Source organism: Hippoglossus stenolepis, chromosome 23 (genome assembly GCF_022539355.2).
Source record: "Hippoglossus stenolepis isolate QCI-W04-F060 chromosome 23, HSTE1.2, whole genome shotgun sequence".
Lineage (NCBI taxonomy): Eukaryota > Metazoa > Chordata > Actinopteri > Pleuronectiformes > Pleuronectidae > Hippoglossus > Hippoglossus stenolepis.
In genome coordinates, this window is record NC_061505.1 from 1,139,884 (window position 1) to 1,160,964 (window position 21,081).

General features: G+C 42.7%; 3 protein-coding genes and 1 long non-coding RNA gene across 7 annotated transcripts; 2 read left to right on the top strand and 2 right to left on the bottom strand.

Moving 5' to 3' along the window:
- The first annotated feature begins 363 nt into the window (after positions 1-363).
- Positions 364-13,836, top strand: LOC118102396 (complement C1q-like protein 4). 2 transcript variants are annotated; one of them, XM_047338957.1, is made up of 5 exons: positions 10,506-10,727; positions 11,067-12,303; positions 12,392-12,457; positions 12,809-12,940; positions 13,396-13,836. In XM_047338957.1, exons 2-5 carry the CDS (start codon positions 12,045-12,047, stop codon positions 13,674-13,676), a joined length of 738 nt encoding a protein of 245 aa, XP_047194913.1. In that variant the 5' UTR covers positions 10,506-10,727; positions 11,067-12,044; the 3' UTR covers positions 13,677-13,836. The 2 variants fall into 2 exon arrangements, with proteins under 2 accessions (XP_035004406.1, XP_047194913.1); XM_035148515.2 differs by lacking the exons at positions 10,506-10,727; positions 11,067-12,303; positions 12,392-12,457 and adding exons at positions 364-632; positions 729-794 and having other exon boundaries at positions 13,396-13,835.
- LOC118102395 (SLAM family member 9) lies at positions 3,621-9,330 on the top strand. Of its 2 annotated transcripts, XM_035148514.2 has the most exons (10): positions 3,621-3,769; positions 4,467-4,635; positions 5,833-6,138; positions 6,558-6,833; positions 6,916-7,014; positions 7,394-7,409; positions 7,502-7,593; positions 7,718-7,762; positions 8,224-8,286; positions 8,524-9,330. In XM_035148514.2, the coding sequence occupies exons 2-10, from the start codon at positions 4,545-4,547 to the stop codon at positions 8,532-8,534; spliced, it is 999 nt and encodes a 332-aa protein (XP_035004405.2). In that variant the 5' UTR covers positions 3,621-3,769; positions 4,467-4,544; the 3' UTR covers positions 8,535-9,330. The 2 variants fall into 2 exon arrangements, with proteins under 2 accessions (XP_035004405.2, XP_047194901.1); XM_047338945.1 differs by having other exon boundaries at positions 8,224-9,330.
- On the bottom strand, positions 12,134-13,403 carry LOC118102398. The gene is made up of 3 exons (XR_004694676.2): positions 13,218-13,403; positions 12,394-12,435; positions 12,134-12,284 (listed from the first exon to the last, which is right to left on the bottom strand). It is a non-coding gene; the product is annotated as an uncharacterized LOC118102398 (long non-coding RNA).
- On the bottom strand, positions 13,578-19,291 carry LOC118102393 (kelch-like protein 13). Of its 2 annotated transcripts, XM_035148511.2 has the most exons (5): positions 17,338-19,291; positions 15,876-16,815; positions 15,610-15,777; positions 14,285-14,813; positions 13,578-13,713 (listed from the first exon to the last, which is right to left on the bottom strand). In XM_035148511.2, exons 1-4 carry the CDS (start codon positions 19,055-19,057, stop codon positions 14,291-14,293), a joined length of 3,351 nt encoding a protein of 1,116 aa, XP_035004402.2. In that variant the 5' UTR covers positions 19,058-19,291; the 3' UTR covers positions 13,578-13,713; positions 14,285-14,290. The 2 variants fall into 2 exon arrangements, with proteins under 2 accessions (XP_035004402.2, XP_035004401.2); XM_035148510.2 differs by lacking the exon at positions 13,578-13,713 and having other exon boundaries at positions 13,745-14,813.
- Positions 19,292-21,081: the final 1,790 nt, after the last annotated feature.

Consider the following 21,081-nt stretch of genomic DNA (forward strand, 5'->3'; position numbering starts at 1 on the left):
GTAACGCTTAGTATGACAATGATATGTGAATAAAGGCATTTTGATAGTTGGAAAGGAGGTTACCGTGGAGTTTTCTTGGATTTGTCTGTGTGCTATTGTGAAGATGGGATTTTTACATTATAACACATTGTGAAACTACAAAACTTATATTGTATTATTCATTCTTTTTATTTGGAAACCATGTTTGCACAATCCTACCAGGGCCTGTTGGGACACGAGTAGAACTTGGGTCCCTGAGGGGCCTGAACACTGCTTCCTCATGTCCCCTCTTCAATGAGGAGGGCAGGTATATAAGCCACTGCAGAAAAACCTCCCTCCACAAGCAAGACACAACTTACAGCACATCATACAACACAAATTTACAGGTGAGCCAATGGGGTCCTGGGCTTTGCTTGTGTTGAGCCTCCTGGGGTTCTTGTGTGTGGAGCCTGGGTTTGGACAGAGAGGCGACGTGGACGTGGGTGAGTTGATGAGAGCTCAAGAGAAGCTGACGAAGGATTTACAGGAGAATCAGAGACATGTAGAAACCCAACAGAAGGATCTTGAAGCCCTGGAGGCCCGGCTCAACGCGACTGTGGACGAGCTGACGGGACAGAAGGCCGACATGGACAAACTGAAGGAGGAGAACAAAGGTACGAGATGACGACTGGAATATTACCACATATATTCCCAGTAATGCATTTTGGTTTTCTGTCAGTTAATATATTTTATTTTCAAAACTGGCACAGACCTGCAAACACGACTGAATGCCTCAGAGATGGAGATTGATAAGCTGAAACAGAGCGGGGGTAAAGGTAAGACAAGCAGACTTTAAGCATTGGTTCATCAATATTCTACAATAGAAAAATGTATCTGATCATCCTGAAATAAGTCTTAAACCCTGAAATAACGATGTAAATATTTATTAAGGAGAAGAACTGACTGAGAGTCAGCTTCAACTGTCACAACCAGCTGCAGGTGAAGAGTGAAGCTGAACTGAGATCAGTTAAAAACACTCTGAAGTTATTAAAAACCAGAGTTTATCTCCAATATTCAGCAGGAAACTGTTTTTAAAAAAGTGTAAAAATATACTTGTAATGATGAAGATTTTGTGATCCAAGTAATTTCTGATATTATAAATGTAAACAGGATTTCTCTTTCTACAGTGGAAGAGAAAACTGAATCTATACAATAAGTGTCTATGCTTTTAATTTACAGAAGATTCGTATATGACACAATTACACAAGAGTTAAAGTAAGTGATCTTTATTGAGAATCTTAGCAGTACTTTCTTAACAATGTCAATAAACAAGGTAATAAAATCAATAAAAAGATTTTTAATCAAGATTTTTATTTCTGTGGCACACATTCTTGCAGGGCATCAGAATGATAGATATCAAGTAAATGATAAACATTTTAATTAAAGTGCATTAGGCTATGGATTATTAATAGGAGTCACTTTCTAAATACATTTTCACCTGTTTCTCATGGAATAGCATGAATCTAGATTTAGTTTTCAAACCCTGGCAGACTTTGTGGACTGATATCGGTGAATGTTTGCAATTTGATGCGCATCAAATGAAAATCTAGTGCATTTTAAACACTTAGTCTCATTTTGGGGACTGTTGCCATTAGGATTCTGCTTCACCCTGATACTTTGAGTGATCCTCTGATAAGACTGTCTCCATTTGTGTCCTTGATAAACTTTACAATGCTGCGGTTGCCCAGGTCAGTTGAAACTGAATCTCTGACCTGCAGCTATAAAATAACTGCCTGTTTAAGTGAGAAGAGATTGTGTGGGCGAGAGAAGAGTTAGGGTGCATGAGAAAAAGATTTGGGAAGGGACAGAAAGCAAATCTGTAAATCAGTAGTAAGGTGTGTCTGTATGTCAGCTTTTATAAATACCACAGAGACGCCAAGTTAAATCTCCTTCCTGAGATGGAGTTCAGCAGACATAACCTGCCGATGGATTGGGAAGAGCGGTGGAGGAAAGAAAAGGAGAGGAGGAAACGAGTGATTGGTCCCTGCGACCGTCGGCCTCATTAAAGCATCATGTGATCTACAGGCCCTTATGTACATGTGTGTTGTGTGTATAGAATTATGACTTTCCTTTATTCTCTGCTGGCTGTAACACAAACGGACTCTTGGGGATAATAAAGTTGACCTTGAGCTGCTGCTTCACTCTATTTCATGTGACGTCATCATCTCGACTTCCTCTGACGTCCAGCAGGTTGTTTGTTTTATTCCCCTGATCTCTTACTTTTCCTCTGTGTGTGAAATCATCCACTTTTATTCTGCACTTTCACCTTTTTGCCATTTATTGCCAAAGGTCTTAAATCCATGATGCCATAAACACACACAGAACCACTAACACACTGGTGCATGAAGGGATTTTTCATGTGCACAGTGTTTCACATGAAATGTGAAGCTGGCATCTGCAACACGTTTTACACATTTCCATAGACGCACATTTCTTTATTTCTTCACGACTTCTCATATTCATGATTTGTTACAATGAGATTTCTGGGGTTTATTTACTTGAATATGCTTTGAACTGGTGATAAAGTGTTTGTGTACAGTTTATGATTTGACCTTTTTATTGTACTTTTATGATTCATTCATATATCAATGTGTAGAGTGGAGCTCTGACTGTGTCGTCCCACTGAACTGAAACACAACTGAACGAAATGCAATGAGACAATGTCCAGCTGACCCTAGTTTATTTACCCAGTAAACATGGAACCTCAGCCATCATCGCAACAATCCCCGAGGAATTCTGCAGGAGCCGCCACTGCCATAAACATTTAGGCCATTCATTAAGACAATTTTGTTCTTCCTGAATTAAATTGTATTTCATAGAAAAACCTTTACTTGAATATAATAAAATCCAAACAACAGGTTTAACTTGGACATATTTTTCCATCTGTCTATAAAACATGTTGAAGCCTTTCAGTGTGAAGCTTGTTCAAATGCTGTTGATATGTTTTCTGACAGATTTTTACTTTTTACCAAACAGACACCACCAGAAATCCTGTTTTTATTTCCACGTCATCTACTGATGTGAATTTTTACATATAGCTGCATATTTGAATGTCTGATACAAAGCTCTCCTGGAAGTAGCTTGTTGCTGTAGAAAGATAAGATCAGGTGTTCGTGCATTGAGGAGGAAGTGGAGCATCACCTCAACTTCTTCAAACCAGTTTCTGCTGTGACTAAGCAGGAGTCAGAATTTCATCACACGGTCACTTTTCCAGGCATCAAAAGTCTTTTTACATTTAATTACAGTTCTATTTGTAGTTTCTCCACCCAGGAGCTCATGTTCTCACCCATGTCCATTGTTGTGTTCGTTGGTTTATCAGCAGGATTACACAAAAACTACTGAACCAATATCCACAAAACTTGGCAGAAGGATGGAACCAAGAACCCAATGAGTTTGGTGCAGAAACGGACAAAGGGGCCGGTCGTTTTTCACTTTGTTTAAATGAACATGTTGGACTTTTCCACCAGTTTCCCAGTGAATGATTCCCAGTTAGAGAACTGATATATTAGTGTTTGCAGATTGATTGAACTGGACTGAAGCGTATTAAAGTACAAGCAACCTCAGAGTTGGGGTGTGAGGTTCCTGTGAAGAAGGAAACTGAGTCAGAAAACAGAAGTGCACGAACACCTCCCTCTCTCATATTGATAAGAGATGTGTTCCTCTGATTCTCTACCTGTCTTGAAGTGTGTTTGAGTGGCGCTGCTGGATGGGACCATGGGGCACTCTGTGCTCGGTGTGCTGTCGTTATTCTGTGAGTATCACTAACTTTTATTCTATGAATGCAAAGTGTTTATTAGATGTTTGTCCAACCACAGCAACAGCCGCTGAAACTGAAATGTCTTTATCTATGTGCAGAGGTAACCAGCCGCATGTATTCTGTTACACGCACTTAAATAACTTTTATTTGAGACTAAATTGTGATTGTTGGAGAACCGTTAGAAAGTGGAAACTATATTTTCTTTAAATTGATTATTTGATGCACGACAGATGAAAAAAGACCAATTTTATACCTGATTCATTGATTTATTTGCCAAAAGATAATTTGATATAAGAAAAGTTGATTTAGAAACAAATCAAACATTGTGATGATCTAATGGGAATTATAGACTTTAAAGTAGATGCTGAGCTGACCAAGTAAAACAGTTCACAATAAATGGGACAGTAGAAACATGAAGCTTATTTTCCACATCGTGTCGACAGCCGGACAAATCCACGTGTTTCTCCTGCTCAGTTCTTAGCATCAAATCATAAACAAAGTGCAAACTGCATGAACATGAATGACAGAAGAGAAATAATAGAGACTCAACTTTTTGTCCAACTCTTTAAATTATTTCCAGTTGTTTCTAATGAACCTTGTTCGTAATTCACAGTCAATGCAGCAAGGTCATTTTCTTCTGCTTCTTCGCTGATAAAAAACTCCCCCGCTCGCTCTCTCGCTCTTTTTTTAGTTTTTCTAGTGCTGACTTGTCACAGCACAGTCTGATCGACCAGAAGAGGAACCAGACGTTGTTCCTCTCGCCACAGAGATGGTTGGTGGTCGCCTTCGTTGCCTGAGCTGCTGCTTCACACACAGCGAGCTGCTTTTTCACATGCTGCTTCTCGGGGTTTGCTTACATGGTAAGTTATGTTTTACTGTTTTGAGTAATGAGAGCATAAAGGGGCAGAAGTTGCTGGATCATCTTTGACATGTCTTTCATGGAAGAGGTCTCTGATTTTTTTGGTCTTGTGCGTTTGCAAATAAAAATATACCGATGTGAGAACCGCAACAATCGAGGCAGTGTTCAAAGAGCATTTATATAAAAAGTCATAAAATCCTCCTGGTGAGCAACATTCATTTAAATTTGAGTTTTTATAACTTCATAAACCGTTTTATTTTGTGATTATTTACAGATATGCTAATATCTGCAACTTTTCTGCTGAACCTTCCTGGAAACAAACTTGACACAAGTCAGGGATGGGTCATCTTTTCTGTTCCTGTTGTGTCCACATCGTTTTAGGAGGATTTGTCATTTTGACATCGTAATTCTGTTGAACTCTATTGTGACAAGCCATGGGGGGGGGGGTCAGACAGTGAATCTAACTGCTGAGACAGGAACAAGTGGGGTGTGGGCCTTTGCAGAGAATCGGCTGAAGTAGATTTATGAGTTTCAAAACTTACTGCTGCACATGCACAAGCCAGCAGGGTTTTGTGTGCGTCGTATTCTGCAAGTACACACTGTTGAGAGAACTACCAATACTCATTCAACTTAAACACACAGCATGACGGCAGAAACTGTTAAACCATGAATTTCCTGAGTAGCAGCTGCAGCAGCAGCGACAGATAACGACGAGCAGTGAATAAAACCATCTTTCCTGTTCGTCACTGAGGTCAGGGTTTCTGGTCGCACTGTTCTTTCTTGTCATGAAAAGCGGTAACCAAAGATTTTCTCATGAAGACGATGTCATCAACCACATAGCTCAGCAGAACAGGGGCTTGCAGACACCGGGGGTCGTTGCTGTGACCATCCTCTGGGGCCCCCTTTCAGCTCAGGGGCTGCAGAGGAGGTTTTGTTTCCGCCCCTGTCCATTGGTCTGTGTTGTTTGGTCTGTCAGGAGGATTACACACTTCATGAAGGATCATCCTGATGTCGTCATCATGTGATTCCACCGAGATGTGTTCTCGTTTCATGTCGTATTACGCACAAATGAATTTATGAATATCTCATGATGTCGTGTGGAGTTTTCTTTAAGTCACTGTTTCAGCTATTTGCTCTTTGACATGAGAATCGTCCGTTTCAGACGGATTCTACTCAGTTATTTGCTGATGTGTTCCAGATGTGGGGGCTTCCGGCTGTGATCGCACCGTCCATAAACAAGTTGGAGACACCGTGGAGTTTTCATCATGCTTGTCAACTGTTAATGTCACCGTCACAGAATGGAAATTTAATAATTTGGTAGTTGCAGACATGAGTCTACATGTACCGGAAGATCGTAGGTTTGAAGGCAGAGTAAAGATGAACCTCAGAAACTTTAGTTTAACAGTGACGAATCTGACTCTTCAAGATTCTGGTGACTTCCATTTTGTCTCAGAGGCAAATAATAAGCAAAGGACCACAGTCATCATCTGTCTACAAGTTCACGGTAAGAGGCTTTTCCTTTTGGTAACTGTGTCCCAACAACTGTCCATTTAATATGTCCATCGATTCATTGGTAGTTACTGACCTAAAAACCACACGTAGCATAGAAGGCTTTACTGCAACACTTAAATAAAGCAACTAAATGTTATTAAATTGGACTTAACATTCTAGAGACATTGAGCAGGGATTCAGTTCTGTTGCATGTTGCAGGCTCAGTTGGTGAGTTTTCATGCTTTAGATGCATTTGCTTTTATTCCACTGTGTGATCACAGCTGGTAGAATATCAGGAACTGCCATTGCTTCTGCACATCTGTGCTTTGGGAATTCAGTTCAGCTTCAGGTTCAGAGAAGAGCTCAACAACCTCCACCTGCACATACAAGGTTACAGGTGTAATGTCTGGCTCTCTCCTCGCTGCACATCAGAGCCCTTGACTCCGCCCGACCTCAGCTTCAACTCCACCTTTCATCCTTCAAACGAATCCTGCTCAGTTTCGCTGGAGTGCGTTTCGACCCTCGACAGCAACGTGAACTACAGCTGGAGCGTGAGGAACCAGACCCTGGTCGGCCCCAGGCTGTGGTACACCATCAGGCGGCAGGACGGAAAAACCAAGTTCACCTGCACCATCTTCAACAGTGAGAGATCTACATCTAAAACAGTGACGTGTGACAACAGCAGCTCTAACTCATACGAGGAGAAACGTGAGTGTGGCCCATCGGTGAAGAATTCCTCAGGGGGTTTTAATAATGCTTTAATATTTGAATGTGTACGTGATTCCATCAGAAAAGCTCATCTTCTTCGCGGGGTTGGCGGCAGGAAGTGTTTTGATTGTTGGCCTCGTGGCAGTTATCGGTGTCTGTCACTGCAAACAGAGACCAGCTGGTGAGGAACACGTCTATATGACCCTTTATTTGTACTTTCTGTCATTTGACTTCAGCAGCAGTTTGTTGCAGTGACGTGTGACCCTTACGTGGAGAAACGTGAGTGTGGCCCATCGGTGATGAATTCCTCAGGGGGTTTTAATAATGCTTTAAATACAAAGTATTTCTACAACTACAAACTTTTTTTACACATATTCAAAGTATTTCTACAAATAAAAACCTTTTTTGCACATATTAAATGTCTGCTGAAGTGTTGGTTCTATATTTTTCCCCGTCATGGATCTGCCTTTGCTCCTCACTGCTTCTCGTCTGATGCCGTTAATCCTGCACAATTTGTCTCTACGTTTCATGTAACGTGATCATTATTGTCTTTTTCACAGATCTGTGTTGTGACAGGTTGGTTCCACTCTCTCTTGTTTCATCTTCAACAAAACAGCAATACTTTACTTTTTCTTTTTCATTCACTTCTGATTGTTTGACTGTTTCAGGCTCAGCCAGTCTCTGAGAACCAATCAGAGCTCAGACCCACCTGTCCACCCCGATGAAAACCAACTGCAAGTGTACTCGTCTCTTCTCCACGGTCAGCCTTCCTTCTCCTACTGAATGCCTTCACAGCTATTTCTAAGTTGTTGCTTTTCAGAAGAACCTAGTCACAAAGTTTCCAATTACATTTCATGTTGATTTGATTTTTTATTGACTCGTAGGTGACAACTGCATCTATGAATCAATCAGAGGAGACACGGAGGAAGGTACAGTATAAAATGTGCCTCCTGCAGAGAAGTCCTGAATGAAAAACCTTCTGATTTCAGGTGGACGGGCAGATGAGTACAGAAATGTCCAACACGATGTCATGACATCAACACACACGCGTGGTTTTCCAACATCTCATTTTAGTCACATGGTCCAAAGACAGACATTTGGACTTTTCAGTTGAGTCTGAAGCAGAGTTACAGGTGGAAAGGTTCCTCAGACCCGGCTCCAGACCAGTGCACCAGAATGTAGTCAGACCCAGATCAAACTGAACCAGGGATCGGTTTTGCTGCGCCCATTTAATGTTTGAACAACAAGGACGTTCATCTGCATTGGAACACGTGTGGAGCACCTGAAGCTGGTGATGCTGGTTGTGATAGAGATATTAGAGTGGCAACGAGATCAACTAAATGAATAAAACAGGTTCTCAACCTTCTCAAGTGGTTTTCTGTCTTCACAGGAACCCGAGGTGATCCAGAGGAGAGGTCTGACTACGTTAATGAAAATCCACATTCAGCTTCAGGTACAAATATTAACAACTGGCTGTTCAGCTTCTGGCTCATGTGCATTTGAAATAAACCTCAACTGAAACTCCATCATATCATTATTAAATAGTTCTTGTACGATAAGTATGCAGTTCAGTTGGTGTCTCAAATTTCAAATCCTTTGTGTAAAACTATGAACGGCCTTGATCATGTTGTAGGGTTGAAGTATCAAGTGTGTATTTCAGAAATTTGCAGTTATTGTCACTTTGTTTCAGGACCACTATGAATGGTGCATCCTCCAGAAAACAAGAACATGAAAACCAACATTCATCCTCAAACACCTTCACATATTAGACTCACCAGTTTTGTAACAGCTCATTGGAAAGAACGACATGATCTGGATTGAATTTCAGTATCAATGAAGAAAGAAATGCTGTGATATTTGCTTTTGTGTTTACGTTCAATATTTCAATTGGCTGATATGGGCCTTTTAAGATATGCACCGATATGAAAAGGTTTATTTTACAGGATAAACAATGTGCATTATGATTATATTTTACATTGAACATTTGTTTGTCTTAATTCAAGTTCTATATATTCTGTCGTATTTGTGTTTTCTTTCAATTTATCTTTATTTCTTTAAAAAATATTGTTATACTTAAGCTTTATTGCCAATTTTATATATAAGTGATAGTTTTTTACTCCTTGATATCGGTATCGGCATTGGCCCCTAAAAAAAGCTTATTCTGTATATTTTTGCCGCAGTCATGCAACAAAGGTTTGAATGCAACCTGTGATGTTTTCCATTCGTACGTATATATATGTCTTTGTTATTATTCACCAATGACTCAATGGAGGACGATGTGAGGAAGGACCTCGTCTGGCTGTGTGTTATGTTCCATATACAGTCTGTGGTTATGTGTGATTATTTCCATGGCTCGTAATTCTCTGTTTGATGAAAACACTCGTCTGCAGACAGTTTGGCTTTTTGTTTTGAAATGTGATGAACTGTAACAGATTATAATTCAAATACATAATTGAATGTGTTCTTTCTTTAATCTTTATTAAACTGTGAAATCCCACCTGGACTCTGTTGATATGTCCTGTTTTATTTTGAAATCCCTCACCTTAAGTGTCCTCAGTTTGACTTCCTGTCTGTGTGGGAGTTTTCTTTTGGTGGCACATGGTGGCGCTGCAGCTTTTGATTTTATCTATGAATTATCTTTTGCAATAATCTCATCAAACCCTGATGAAAAAGAAATGTAATTGGGGCGTTTAACCAGAAACTTTATCATAAATAGCTATAAATGAAAATAAAACACAAATGCAGCCAAATATATAGAACATGAATGAATATGTTCTGCTTCTTCTTTAAAATAAAAGTTTTTCTTCTGTGTGGATCAACAAATAAACTCTGATGCAACAAGTCACTGAACGGCTGATATCTGCCAATTCTTATCAAGCAATAAATCAGTCGAGTTCTTATTGTCTGCTGCAAATTAGCTTTTACCGACATGAGGACATTGTGTCGCTGCTGTTGTTATTATGTTGGTGGGTTTTAAAAACCAGTCTAACCAGTGGAAAAGGGGCTTGAGACCAGGGACAGTTGTTTCTCATCTGTTGTTAAAGCAACATTATGCAATTTTCTTTACCTGAAAGCAGCAGCTTGATGAAAGTGAGTCTGATGTTTGAGTGTGAACATGTCAAAAAGAGTTAATCCTCACATGTGGCTGCAGGGGGCGCTGTTCTTCAGTAACAGTTACATAGTGTTGCTTTAAAGACATCTTTACTGAACTGTGTAGACCAGGGGTCTTCAACGTTTTTCAGGCCAAGGACCCCAAACTGATGGAGAGATGGAGCAGGGACCCCTACTATATATATTGTAAAAAATTGTGTTTTATATTAAACTGGGCCTAGTGCCATGTATAAACATAGCTACCCTGTTATTGTGCATTCAATACTCAGCTATTCGAATAATACACAGGTTCATATATTCATGTTTTTATTATTGTGTGTCGCTGAATGAAAGATGACGTCTTCTGCCTCCATTTATCCGTTCGCTACAATATGTTGGATTCATGTTAATGTGTATTTAAATACATTTAAATTTGTCCCAAAAAAATTTTAAATTTAAAAAATATAAAAAATTGTCTAATCAACCAAAAATGTCGCTACCCCCTGCAGTACCTCCGCGGACCCCTAGGGGTCGCGGACCCCCTGTTGAAGACCTCTCCTCTTATCAATTTCAGTAACAACTGTGGCCTCACTATATCCGTCTTTACCTTTATCTTCATCGCACATGTGCTAGTTACGATCCTGTGCAGAACAGCTGGAAGAGGCTGGCAGACATGCTGGAGTTCAGAAGTAACTTCTCAGTCGTGGCACTTGAGCGACGCCTTTACGCCGTCGGTGGAGATAAAGAGATCGACAGCAACGTGCACAGTGTTGAGATGTACAACCCAGACACTGACTCCTGGAGGTACGATTTGTGATGTCACACTCAACGCCGACTGTCTGACACAGTACTGACCTTTCAGAGCAGAATCAGGGTGAGATGCATGAAGGTCCAGCTTTAGTATGTTCAACATCACATGTATGATGGGTGCGTCTGGTCTTCAATAGGAGACAAGCTGCCACAACATTTGATAGACTAACATTTTGTCCTACGCACAAGAATCAGTTCTGTTGTCAGATTTGAAAATAACTTTGGACAATGTAAGTTTTAACAGAGTTCGGTGCTCGTGAGCTGCAATCAACAGCACAATATATATCAGCTGGTGTTTCATTTAAGTTTCTGCTATGTTTTCATGTTTCCCAGCTTTGTCCAGCCCCTGGATCGGACTCTGAGCGGCTCTGCTGTCACTGTCGTCGACGGAGGAATCTTCGTTTCTGGAGGTTTCGACTGCAGGTATGTGTGTCTGGCTTCCATGTTCCTGTACCACCCACAGAGAGGAACCACCTACCTGGCGGACATGGCCCATGACCGGGCTCAGCACTGCATGGAGGCCCTGCGAGGCCGTCTCTACGTCACCGGTGGAGTTTGTAACCTGAGGGCATTTTACACCAATCAACAAGCCTGTGAGGTGTTCGATCCCGTGACCGACTCTTGGACTGCTTTGGCATCCCTGCCTGTTCCCCATGTGGGTGCAGCCTCCGCCGTCCTGGAAGAGAAGATCTATATACTGGGTGGATACTGCCAGGACGACTACAGTGAGTCTGGGCTGGTGCACCGGTTTGATCCCTGCACACAGCGATGGGAAAACATGGGCAAACTTCCTGGGGCTGTCACTGACATCCGGGCATGTCTTCTCCGACTGCCTCAGCACTTTAGACACTAGTTGTTGGGTATTTAATCGGCTTCTGGATGAAATAATCAAAAGTATCAAGTAGAAAATTATCAGAAAATAATAGATATTGATGGTTGTAACGCTTAGTATGACAATGATATGTGAATAAAGGCATTTTGATAGTTGGAAAGGAGGTTACCGTGGAGTTTTCTTGGATTTGTCTGTGTGCTATTGTGAAGATGGGATTTTTACATTATAACACATTGTGAAACTACAAAACTTATATTGTATTATTCATTCTTTTTATTTGGAAACCATGTTTGCACAATCCTACCAGGGCCTGTTGGGACACGAGTAGAACTTGGGTCCCTGAGGGGCCTGAACACTGCTTCCTCATGTCCCCTCTTCAATGAGGAGGGCAGGTATATAAGCCACTGCAGAAAAACCTCCCTCCACAAGCAAGACACAACTTACAGCACATCATACAACACAAATTTACAGGTGAGCCAATGGGGTCCTGGGCTTTGCTTGTGTTGAGCCTCCTGGGGTTCTTGTGTGTGGAGCCTGGGTTTGGACAGAGAGGCGACGTGGACGTGGGTGAGTGGATGAGAGCTCAAGAGAAGCTGACGAAGGATTTACAGGAGAATCAGAGACATGTAGAAACCCAACAGAAGGATCTTGAAGCCCTGGAGGCCCGGCTCAACGCGACTGTGGACGAGCTGACGGGACAGAAGGCCGACATGGACAAACTGAAGGAGGAGAACAAAGGTACGAGATGACGACTGGAATATTACCACATATATTCCCAGTAATGCATTTTGTCAGTTAATATATTATATTTTCAAAACTGGCACAGACCTGCAAACACGACTGAATGCCTCAGAGATGGAGATTGATAAGCTGAAACAGAGCGGTGGTAAAGGTAAGATAAGCAGACTTTAAGCATTGGTTTATCAATATTCTGCAATAGAAAAATGTATCTGATCATCCTGAAATAAGTCTTAAACCCTGAAATAACTATGTAAATATTTCTTAAAAAGACATAACACATAAACAATTGACATAAAACGTAAATAAACTGGTCAACTGAACTCTTTAAAACTAAAACAAGTCTTAAAACCTGAAATAACACTCATAGCATAAAATGTACTGTCCAAATAATATTTTTTCAAAGTAAAGTTATTAGCTCAGTGATGTTTGTCGTCATTTATTCTCTGTGTGTGATTTCTTTCACTTTAACGTGAACACTTCTCTACATTTCTCTTTCCCACAGCCGCTCCTCAGATCGCATTCTCGGCCTCTCTGTCAAACTCTGGGGAGATTTACAGCGGACCCTGCACAGACAAGTCTCTCATTTTTAAAAGAGTCTTCTCAAACACCGGCGACGCCTACGATCAAAATACAGGTTGTTTTTGTCGTTTCGTTTCAGAAAAATATCAACATCACAGAACTGGTTTGAAACTAATTTGTTCGTGTAGACACTAAATGTCCAGAGGCTCTAAAACTCAAACACCTGCTTCTGGTATTTTGAAACAAGAATGAACAACGTGAGAGAATTCAATGATGCCACATGACTAATCATTATTTTTTAGATGTCTGTAAATCACATTCCAGCTCTAATGGAGCATGTATTCTGTTTTGGATCATGAATAAATTAATTCTAATAATAATTCATTAATCACCTTGAGTTTCCTGTTCCTTGGTTCTGAAAAGCCACAATTCAAAATCTGCGATCTGCCTCTTTCTGGAAATCCGTTCTGTAGTTTTTGCAGAATCCTGCTGACGTAACCTTCTCTGTGGATGTAACTTAGCTCAACTTGTAATGTCAGTGAGTCATTTAGTGTCTTTCCTGTGCTGCAGGAATCTTCACGGCACCCGTCGGTGGTTCCTACTTCTTCAGCTTCAGCACCTACGGCTACAACACCCACGTGATGGGGGCCATGTTAATGAAGAACGGCCTCCTTCAGATTTCCACCCATGAAAGCCCGACAGCCGACGGCTCGGACAGCAGCAGTAACTCTGTTGTTCTGCGACTGGCGGCGGGCGACAAGGTGCACGTGGAGCTGTGGGACAACGGCAGAGTGTTCGATAACCTGAACGGACACACCACCTTCAGCGGGTTTCTCCTCTTCCCCATGTAGATGAACACACACGATGTATTCACACTGCGGTTCTCTCCTGACATTTAATGATAAAAAACAAAACTCAGTTCATGTTTTCATTACTCAGTGAATTTTATTGAAGATATGTGGGAACATTCAGCGTAATTACTGCAAAATAAATAAACTCACTACATTGTCTTTTGTCTTTTCTCTGCTGATTCTGCGCTGAAAACTGAACTATGACCACAAGTGGGACAGCGCCCTCTTGTGTTCACAGTCTATTTTTGAATCCATTGTCCTGGAAATAATTTCTTGTCTACCTCTGTCATCAACCAATTTATTATTACAACACCTTTTAAATACATTGAATTTCTCTCACCCAAAATAAACCACAATTCATTGATGTCCTACTTTTGACAAGCCTAAAGATTTATCTAATTTACACTGTAAAATAAACTATATTGGAAATACCCTCATCCTGCCCTCATCTGCAGCGGATGATCTGACAGTGACAGTTTCAAGTCTGATTCCTCAGGTAAACTATTCCAGAGGTTTGGGGCCTCACCATCGGTCTTTAGCCTTGACCGATTGATACCTAACCAGGCGAGCAGAAGATCTCAAACAATGAGTTACACAATATATCTCACCATGTCTTACAAACGTAAATCTGGTGGCAAACACAGCAGAGCCGCTCGTATGTCATTGTTGGGCCCGGGCATCTTGCCCATGTTTTCCCATCTCTGCGTTGTGGGGTCATAACGATGGACCATATTTGTGTCGCTGGAGTCCTCGTGGCTGTATCCACCCAGCACGTAAAACTTTCCCTCCAAAACCGCACTTCCTGCTCCGACATGCGGAAACAGCAGAGATGTGATCGCAGTCCAGGTGTCAGTCTCCAGGTTGTACACTTCACAGTCGAACATGTCGACAACGTTCACAGGCGCACCTGCGGTGGTTCCACCTGCGACATAGAGGCGGTCGTCCAGCGTCTCCATGCAGTGTTTAGCCCGAGGTTTAGTCATGTTCGCCAGATAGGTGCTTCCTGTCTCTGGGTGGTACCGAAACATGGAGGAAAGACACCTGTAGTCACTGTTCAGCCCTCCTGAGACCAGGATCTGCCCTTGTAAAACTTTTGCCACATGACCGCCCAGAGGTAGATCCAAGGGCCAAGTGAAGCTGAAAGAGAAGCGATTCATAGGTAAGAATATTTGCACTGATCAGCCAAGACACAGCTTGTTCAATAATTGACCCGAATCAGGTTAAAGTGCTTCCTGTCATGATCTGCTCTGATAAGACACTAATGACTCCTTCTCATCTTTTGGAAGTATTTGTTTGGATTACATCGGGATACTGGGAAGTTTAGTTTGGACTCTTTATTGGATTTTGGTTGAACATATTTCCTGTTTTACTTTGTAGTTCTAACCTTATGTGTCTCCTGCTACTTTTATTTCCTGCCTTTGTCCTGTTTCCCGCTTCTCTGATTGTCTGCCCTGATGTGTTTCACCTGTGTGACACTGTCCCTCCCTTGTGTATCTCATTGGCCTGTTCAGTTTGGCACAGTTTGGTTCACTTTGGTTTGTTCCCTGGTCTCAGGCCACAGTTTGGTTTAGTTTTTCATGTGATCTTCGTTTAACAAGCTGCTAAACCTGGTTTCATGAAATTCTGAAGGGGTGGGGCTTGACCAAAGGCTTGGATAAAAGTGCAGATCCACAATTGTATTACATGGCAGATAGGACATTAGCCTTGGCAGTGTTGGACTCTGTGTTGTTAGCATTGGCGGCGTTAGCATTGGCAGCTGTGTCCGAGCGCACTTCTAGAATTAGTATGTTTTAAGACAATTATCATTTCTGGTCAAACAGCCACACGGATTTGGTACAAGCTACCGATGTAGTAGATAGTTGTTAAGCAAACTTTAACAAATTCTTGAAATGCTTAGCACACTTTGCTGTGAAAAATGTCCCATCAGACTGACCTCCAAGAGTTTGAAGTGGGGCAGTATCGTTCCACACTTTGTATATATTCCGGGTCACAGTGTCCACCGATGGAGAACATCTTTCCGTCCAGCACAACCACAGAGAAGAGGCATCTCATTTGCTGCATGTCAGCCAGACTCTCCCAGCTGTTCTGATGGGGGTCATACCTACAGATGTGGAGACAAACAATATATGTATAGAAGCAGTGATAGATACTGGATGGGAAAAACTGTACAAATAAATGTTCAACAGCAACTTCCCTCACCTGTAAACATAATTCAGGGTGTCACAGGTGCCATAATACTTTTTTCCCCCGAACACGTATAGTTGTCCTGTGAGCACCGCCACCTCGTGACTGAACCTCGCCAACTCTGGCATTTCTCCCAACCGTCTCCACTCTATGGCCTTTTTTATCCCTGTATGGCTCCTCAGGGAATTTCCAAACCAGAGTTCTCTGCTGATGCTGCGGCTAGATAGGTCTTCAGAGGTCTGGTCACCCCCAATCAAGACCAGACTCTCTTTTGGCAGATAGATGCGGCACTGACTCTCTGGGGAAATCTCATTGGACCAGAACTCCTCAAAGATTGCTTCATAGAGCTCGACCAGGCTGTGATGCGTCCAAATATCCCAAGACTGGACTTCTTTGAATTCCTTGAATGTCATCAGGGGAAAATGGATAGTTTTCATTAACACCTTAGCAAGTTTGAGCCTTTTCTTGGGCTTAGCTTGAATCCATGCTACCACTGCTTTGAATACAACGAGCTCAGATGGAACGCAGAGTGAGTGACTGTTCAAGTACTTGAGGAGTTGCTTGGCTGGGAGATCCTTGAACTTTAAGGTGCACGCTACCTTTTGGAATTGTCGCATGACAAAGTCGTCCGCAGTTTCGCGTAGCTGCACCATCTCGTAAGCCTCAGCAAAAGATGCCACATCCAGGCAGGAGAGGGGATTGATTTCTGCCTGCAGGAAGTCGAGACACAAGGAGAGGGCTGGCTGATATTGGAGCTGGAGGGTGGTGCTGGTAATCTCAAAGACAAAGCTCCAGCTGAGGGGCAGAGCGCCGCTGTAGGAGCAGCCGACCAGAAGCTCCAGCTCAGATGCCAACAGGGAGGGGAGAGCCACACGAGGCTGATGGGACTCCCTCATCCCCGAGGTAAACATGCCATGGAAGTAGTCGCTTCCTGCAGCCAGGATGACTCTGTGGACTAAACAGATGAGGGTGTTGAGTAAAAAGACCCAATTTACTACAGACAAGCCTCTGCATGTTCTTTGTTCCATGAAAGATGATTAAATTACATCATGGTAATATCCAAACCACAATCTTTTCAAGTAATTTGGAAACATTACAGAATTATGATCTAATGTACGGTTCAGTTATCTCTTGATGGAACGCTCCCTCACAAAGAAATGTTTTCTGTTTTAACTTCAAGATCACGATGCCCCACATCTGCATAATGCAGCGCATACCGGCCAACTGGCCAATCAGAGCAGACTGGGCTTTATCAGGAGGGGGGTCTTAAAGAGACAGGAGCTAAAACCAAGTGTTTGAGACAGAGGCTGAAGAGAGGAGCTGCAGCGATGGACAGTCTGAGGAAAGTGATTCTGAACATTAGAGCATGAAAACATTTTAAAGTAATAACACAAATTAAAATGATCAACCAGGATATGAAGCACAATATGTCTCCTTTAAACTTTTACATAAACACATTCATTGGTGGTCTACTCACCCGGAAGCGATTCTCCAATACCTTCCAAAGTGACATCACAGCCCACCCTGTCCATCCACAGCTGCTTGATGGACTGAAGACTGATCTTCCTTTCCTCCGCAGCAGAGATCTTTTCTTCTTTCTTACGTCCTCCAGTTTTTGGTGACTCTTCCTCGTTGCAGAGATCCATCACTCGGGGGACGCAGAGTGTTTGAGCTGCACCCTTTATCTGATTCACCGTGTCCTTGTCCAGACGGGATATAAATCCGGAATAGGCAAACTCCACAACTGCCTCTAATCCAACAGCATCCACTCCTGGACCCAGAGACATTGACCACCTTGTATCATCTTCTCTTTTATCGTTTTCTATATTTCTTCGACTCAGGCTTTCCCGGACAACGGCGCTGACAGCAGCCAGGACAGGGGAGTGTACCTGGAAACTCTTCCCAACCTCTGTGCTCAAATGTAGGTCGGTGAGAAGGGCAGAGTCCCTGAACTCTGTCAAAGTGCGAAATAAATCGGTGGGATAATCGTCTTTGCAGTAAACCTTCCCCTCATCTTCATCATTACAATCCATGTCTTTGTATGATATATGATCTGCTTCCTCTTCATCTGATGAGTCATCTTGTTCCTCCAGAAGCTTTTCTGGATCCTCCTCAAACTCTCCTCTGGATCCTGTGAACGAGTCTTCCTCATTTGTCAGCTTCTCGCTCTCATCCTCCTCTTCAGTCCACACTCCAAGGATTCTACTGTCATTCCTCCTTCGTTCTTCCACTTCCTTGGGATCCTTGCATTGTTCCTCTACGGCTCTTTTTCCGTTATTCAATCTTTCAGAATTATAACCTTCATCCTCCGATCCCATCCGCCGAGCATCTTCATCAGATTCAAATGAATCTGTGAAGTTTTCTTCGTCTATTCTACTCCTGTCATCTTCCCCTTGTACCTGCTCTTCCTCCTCCTCTTCGACATCTTCCTCCACCTCCCTATTTACCTCAGGCTCAATCGCTTCCTCCACTGCTCCCTCTTCCTCCCATCGCTCTGCTTCTATCAGCCCTCCTTCCCTCCTTATCATCTCCTCATCCTCCCTCCCATCCCCAATTCCAACTATTTCTGCTTGCGTCACTTCCTTTTCCTCCTCCTCTTTCACCTCTCTCCTCCCTTTATCCTCCCTGTCTTCTTCATTATCTCTCCATTCCCCTCCCACTTCCTGTTCCTCTGCCTCTATCACCCCATTTTGTTCCCTCTTCTCCTTAATTTCTTCCTCTATTTCTTCTGGCTCCATCATCGTCTCCACATTTAGCTCTTCACTCACTCCCTCACTTTCCCCAACTTCCTCCTGTTGCTGTGCGATTGTCACCTCCCACACCTCCCCCTTCTTTCCTCCCTCCATTTCTTCTGTCACCCCCCTCTCCTCCACCTGCTTGTCCTCCTCAACATCCCTCTCTCCCTTATTTTCTTTCTCTTCCTCTGTGACTTGTTCATCATTCACCATCACTTTTAGCTCTACCTTCTTCTCTCCTTCTCCCTCCTGCTCGCTCCCTTCCTTCTCTGTCCCACCTGCTTCATTTTCCTCCTCTTCCTCACTGTCCTCCTCCGTTTCCTCCCCATCGTCCTCCTCCTCATGCAGCTGCAGATTTGGCCAACGACTCAGCCTCTCACTCAATGTCCTCCTCCTGTTCTCCTCCATAATTTTCTTCCATTCCTCCCACTCCTGCTGCAGGTGTGGAGTAGCCACTGCCATAATGTCCGGTTTAACTTTAATCTGTGCTAATTCCTTTAAATCCCCCCCCTTTCCTAATCACTCACCACACTGACACCTCTTGAATGCCACAAGATTGCAGGACACTTAGTTTTTGCACAGTGTATGATCAAAACTCCACAGAGAAAAATCCTCCAGTGATAATCCAGAGGTTGGATGTTGCTGTTACTGTTGCAGGCAGCTGTACCTCTGTCTGCAGACACCAGCCGTGTTGTCTGTTCAACGCTGTCGTGTCTTTCTCCTCCTCTCTCTCTCCTGTCTTAGTTTTCAAAAGTGGTAGGGTGCCCTAGATTTCTCACATATCCTGTTAAACACTCGTTAACTGAAATTCTAGACTGTTTTGGCGTCTTCAGTTTGAATCCTAACAGAGATTTGTGAGGAGATGATGCAACAAATATATTAGGGGTTACTTTGGCTGTATTTTGGCTGAGTTCGTTCTTTTTCTTCTTCTTCTTAAAAATAATAGTAATAGTAATAATAATAAAGTTAATTTGTACTGAGTTACAAAATATATATATTTTTTTCCAGGCAAGTTATAAACAAGAAACTAATCTTGTTTATAACTGTGAGGCAGTAAATCTCCAATATGAACTCATGCACCAAGACATGTCGGAGCTGGGGGGACTTGGATCTTTATTCGAGGCCATATGACTTGGGGATCAGTATTAAATGCCTAGAGGGTCAACAAAGGGATCACGTTGCTCCTCTACAGCCAAACACAGTGGAATCTGGGTCAACTGGTGAGTGGGACTGGAAGGCCGAGGGGGCAACAAAACAACAACATTTATACTTGTCGGCATTTGAGCCAGCAGACAAAGCAAACAGCTGGGTCACGCTGTAACCTTGACTTGGAAAATAGCTTCACGGGTCTGAAGCAGCCGACAGTGGACCCTCACAAATCACCACGCTGTCAGAAATAGCAGCTGGATTGGTTTGCTTTTGCTATTAATACATTCATATACATCTCCAAGGTCCACATGAATCCCTGCAGCATCTCAAACTGTAACAAAACGGTCGAACATTCAGGGTAAACGTTTTCTGTTATTTTCTATTGCTCACACCAGCCGCCTCCTGGACTCTCAAAGTTTTAACGTAGTGAGACAAGGCCCAGTTCAAGATAAGATGAGATGTGCGTCATTTAACTTGTTACGGCAGCAGAATGAGGGAGACTAGAGAATAATATACACCTTTCACTACAGATATATTGTTTGTAGAGAAATGTACGTGAGTAAAGTACAGTGGCACATCTACAAAGATGTAAACTGTGCATGAGGAGATATTGAAATGGTCTATCTGTATATTGTCTAATTTTTCCAATGGTTCTCAGCCTGGTGACAGTAGCTGCTCTGGGTCTCTTGCTTTCCTGCACATTCAAGGGGACGACTGGATGAAGGGACGCTGGCTCCAGGACCCTGAGGATGCACTAACCAGGCTGCGAGTCGAAGAAGGAATACTTCACATGATGACGTGCAGGTAACAAGTGGAGTTTAAGAAGGAGAAGGAGTTTTAAGGGGCCTAAAGCACATGATATTCTTTCTGCAGTGAAGGACATCCACTATCTAGCACAGCTCTCTACAGCCCATCAGACTCTATAAATCTGGGCTGTAAGACCGTTTCAGATAACAGCAAAAAGAAATAGCAGAGTCACGTGATGTTAGCGTGATCCCTTATGGCTGCATGCCTACCAGGTCATGGTCAGGGGGAGGGACGTGCACATATGGCATCATGACCACTCATGTAAAGAAAAATAGATGTTCAATGTCACCACGAGAAATGGACAAATGAAAGACGACCCGATCACCAATGAATATTTAAAATGTCTCTCTGTGTCCTGTGTGTCCCGTGCTGCCTCGAGCCGGGGATAACAGCCATACGTTATTTTAATGTGTTCAGTCAACTTTTTAGATTGGTCCCATCCAACAACACGGAGGAAGTGAGGTTTATGACCTTTATACTGCAGTCAGCCACCAGGGGGAGATGGAGCCGCATTGAAATCCCTTTTAGGG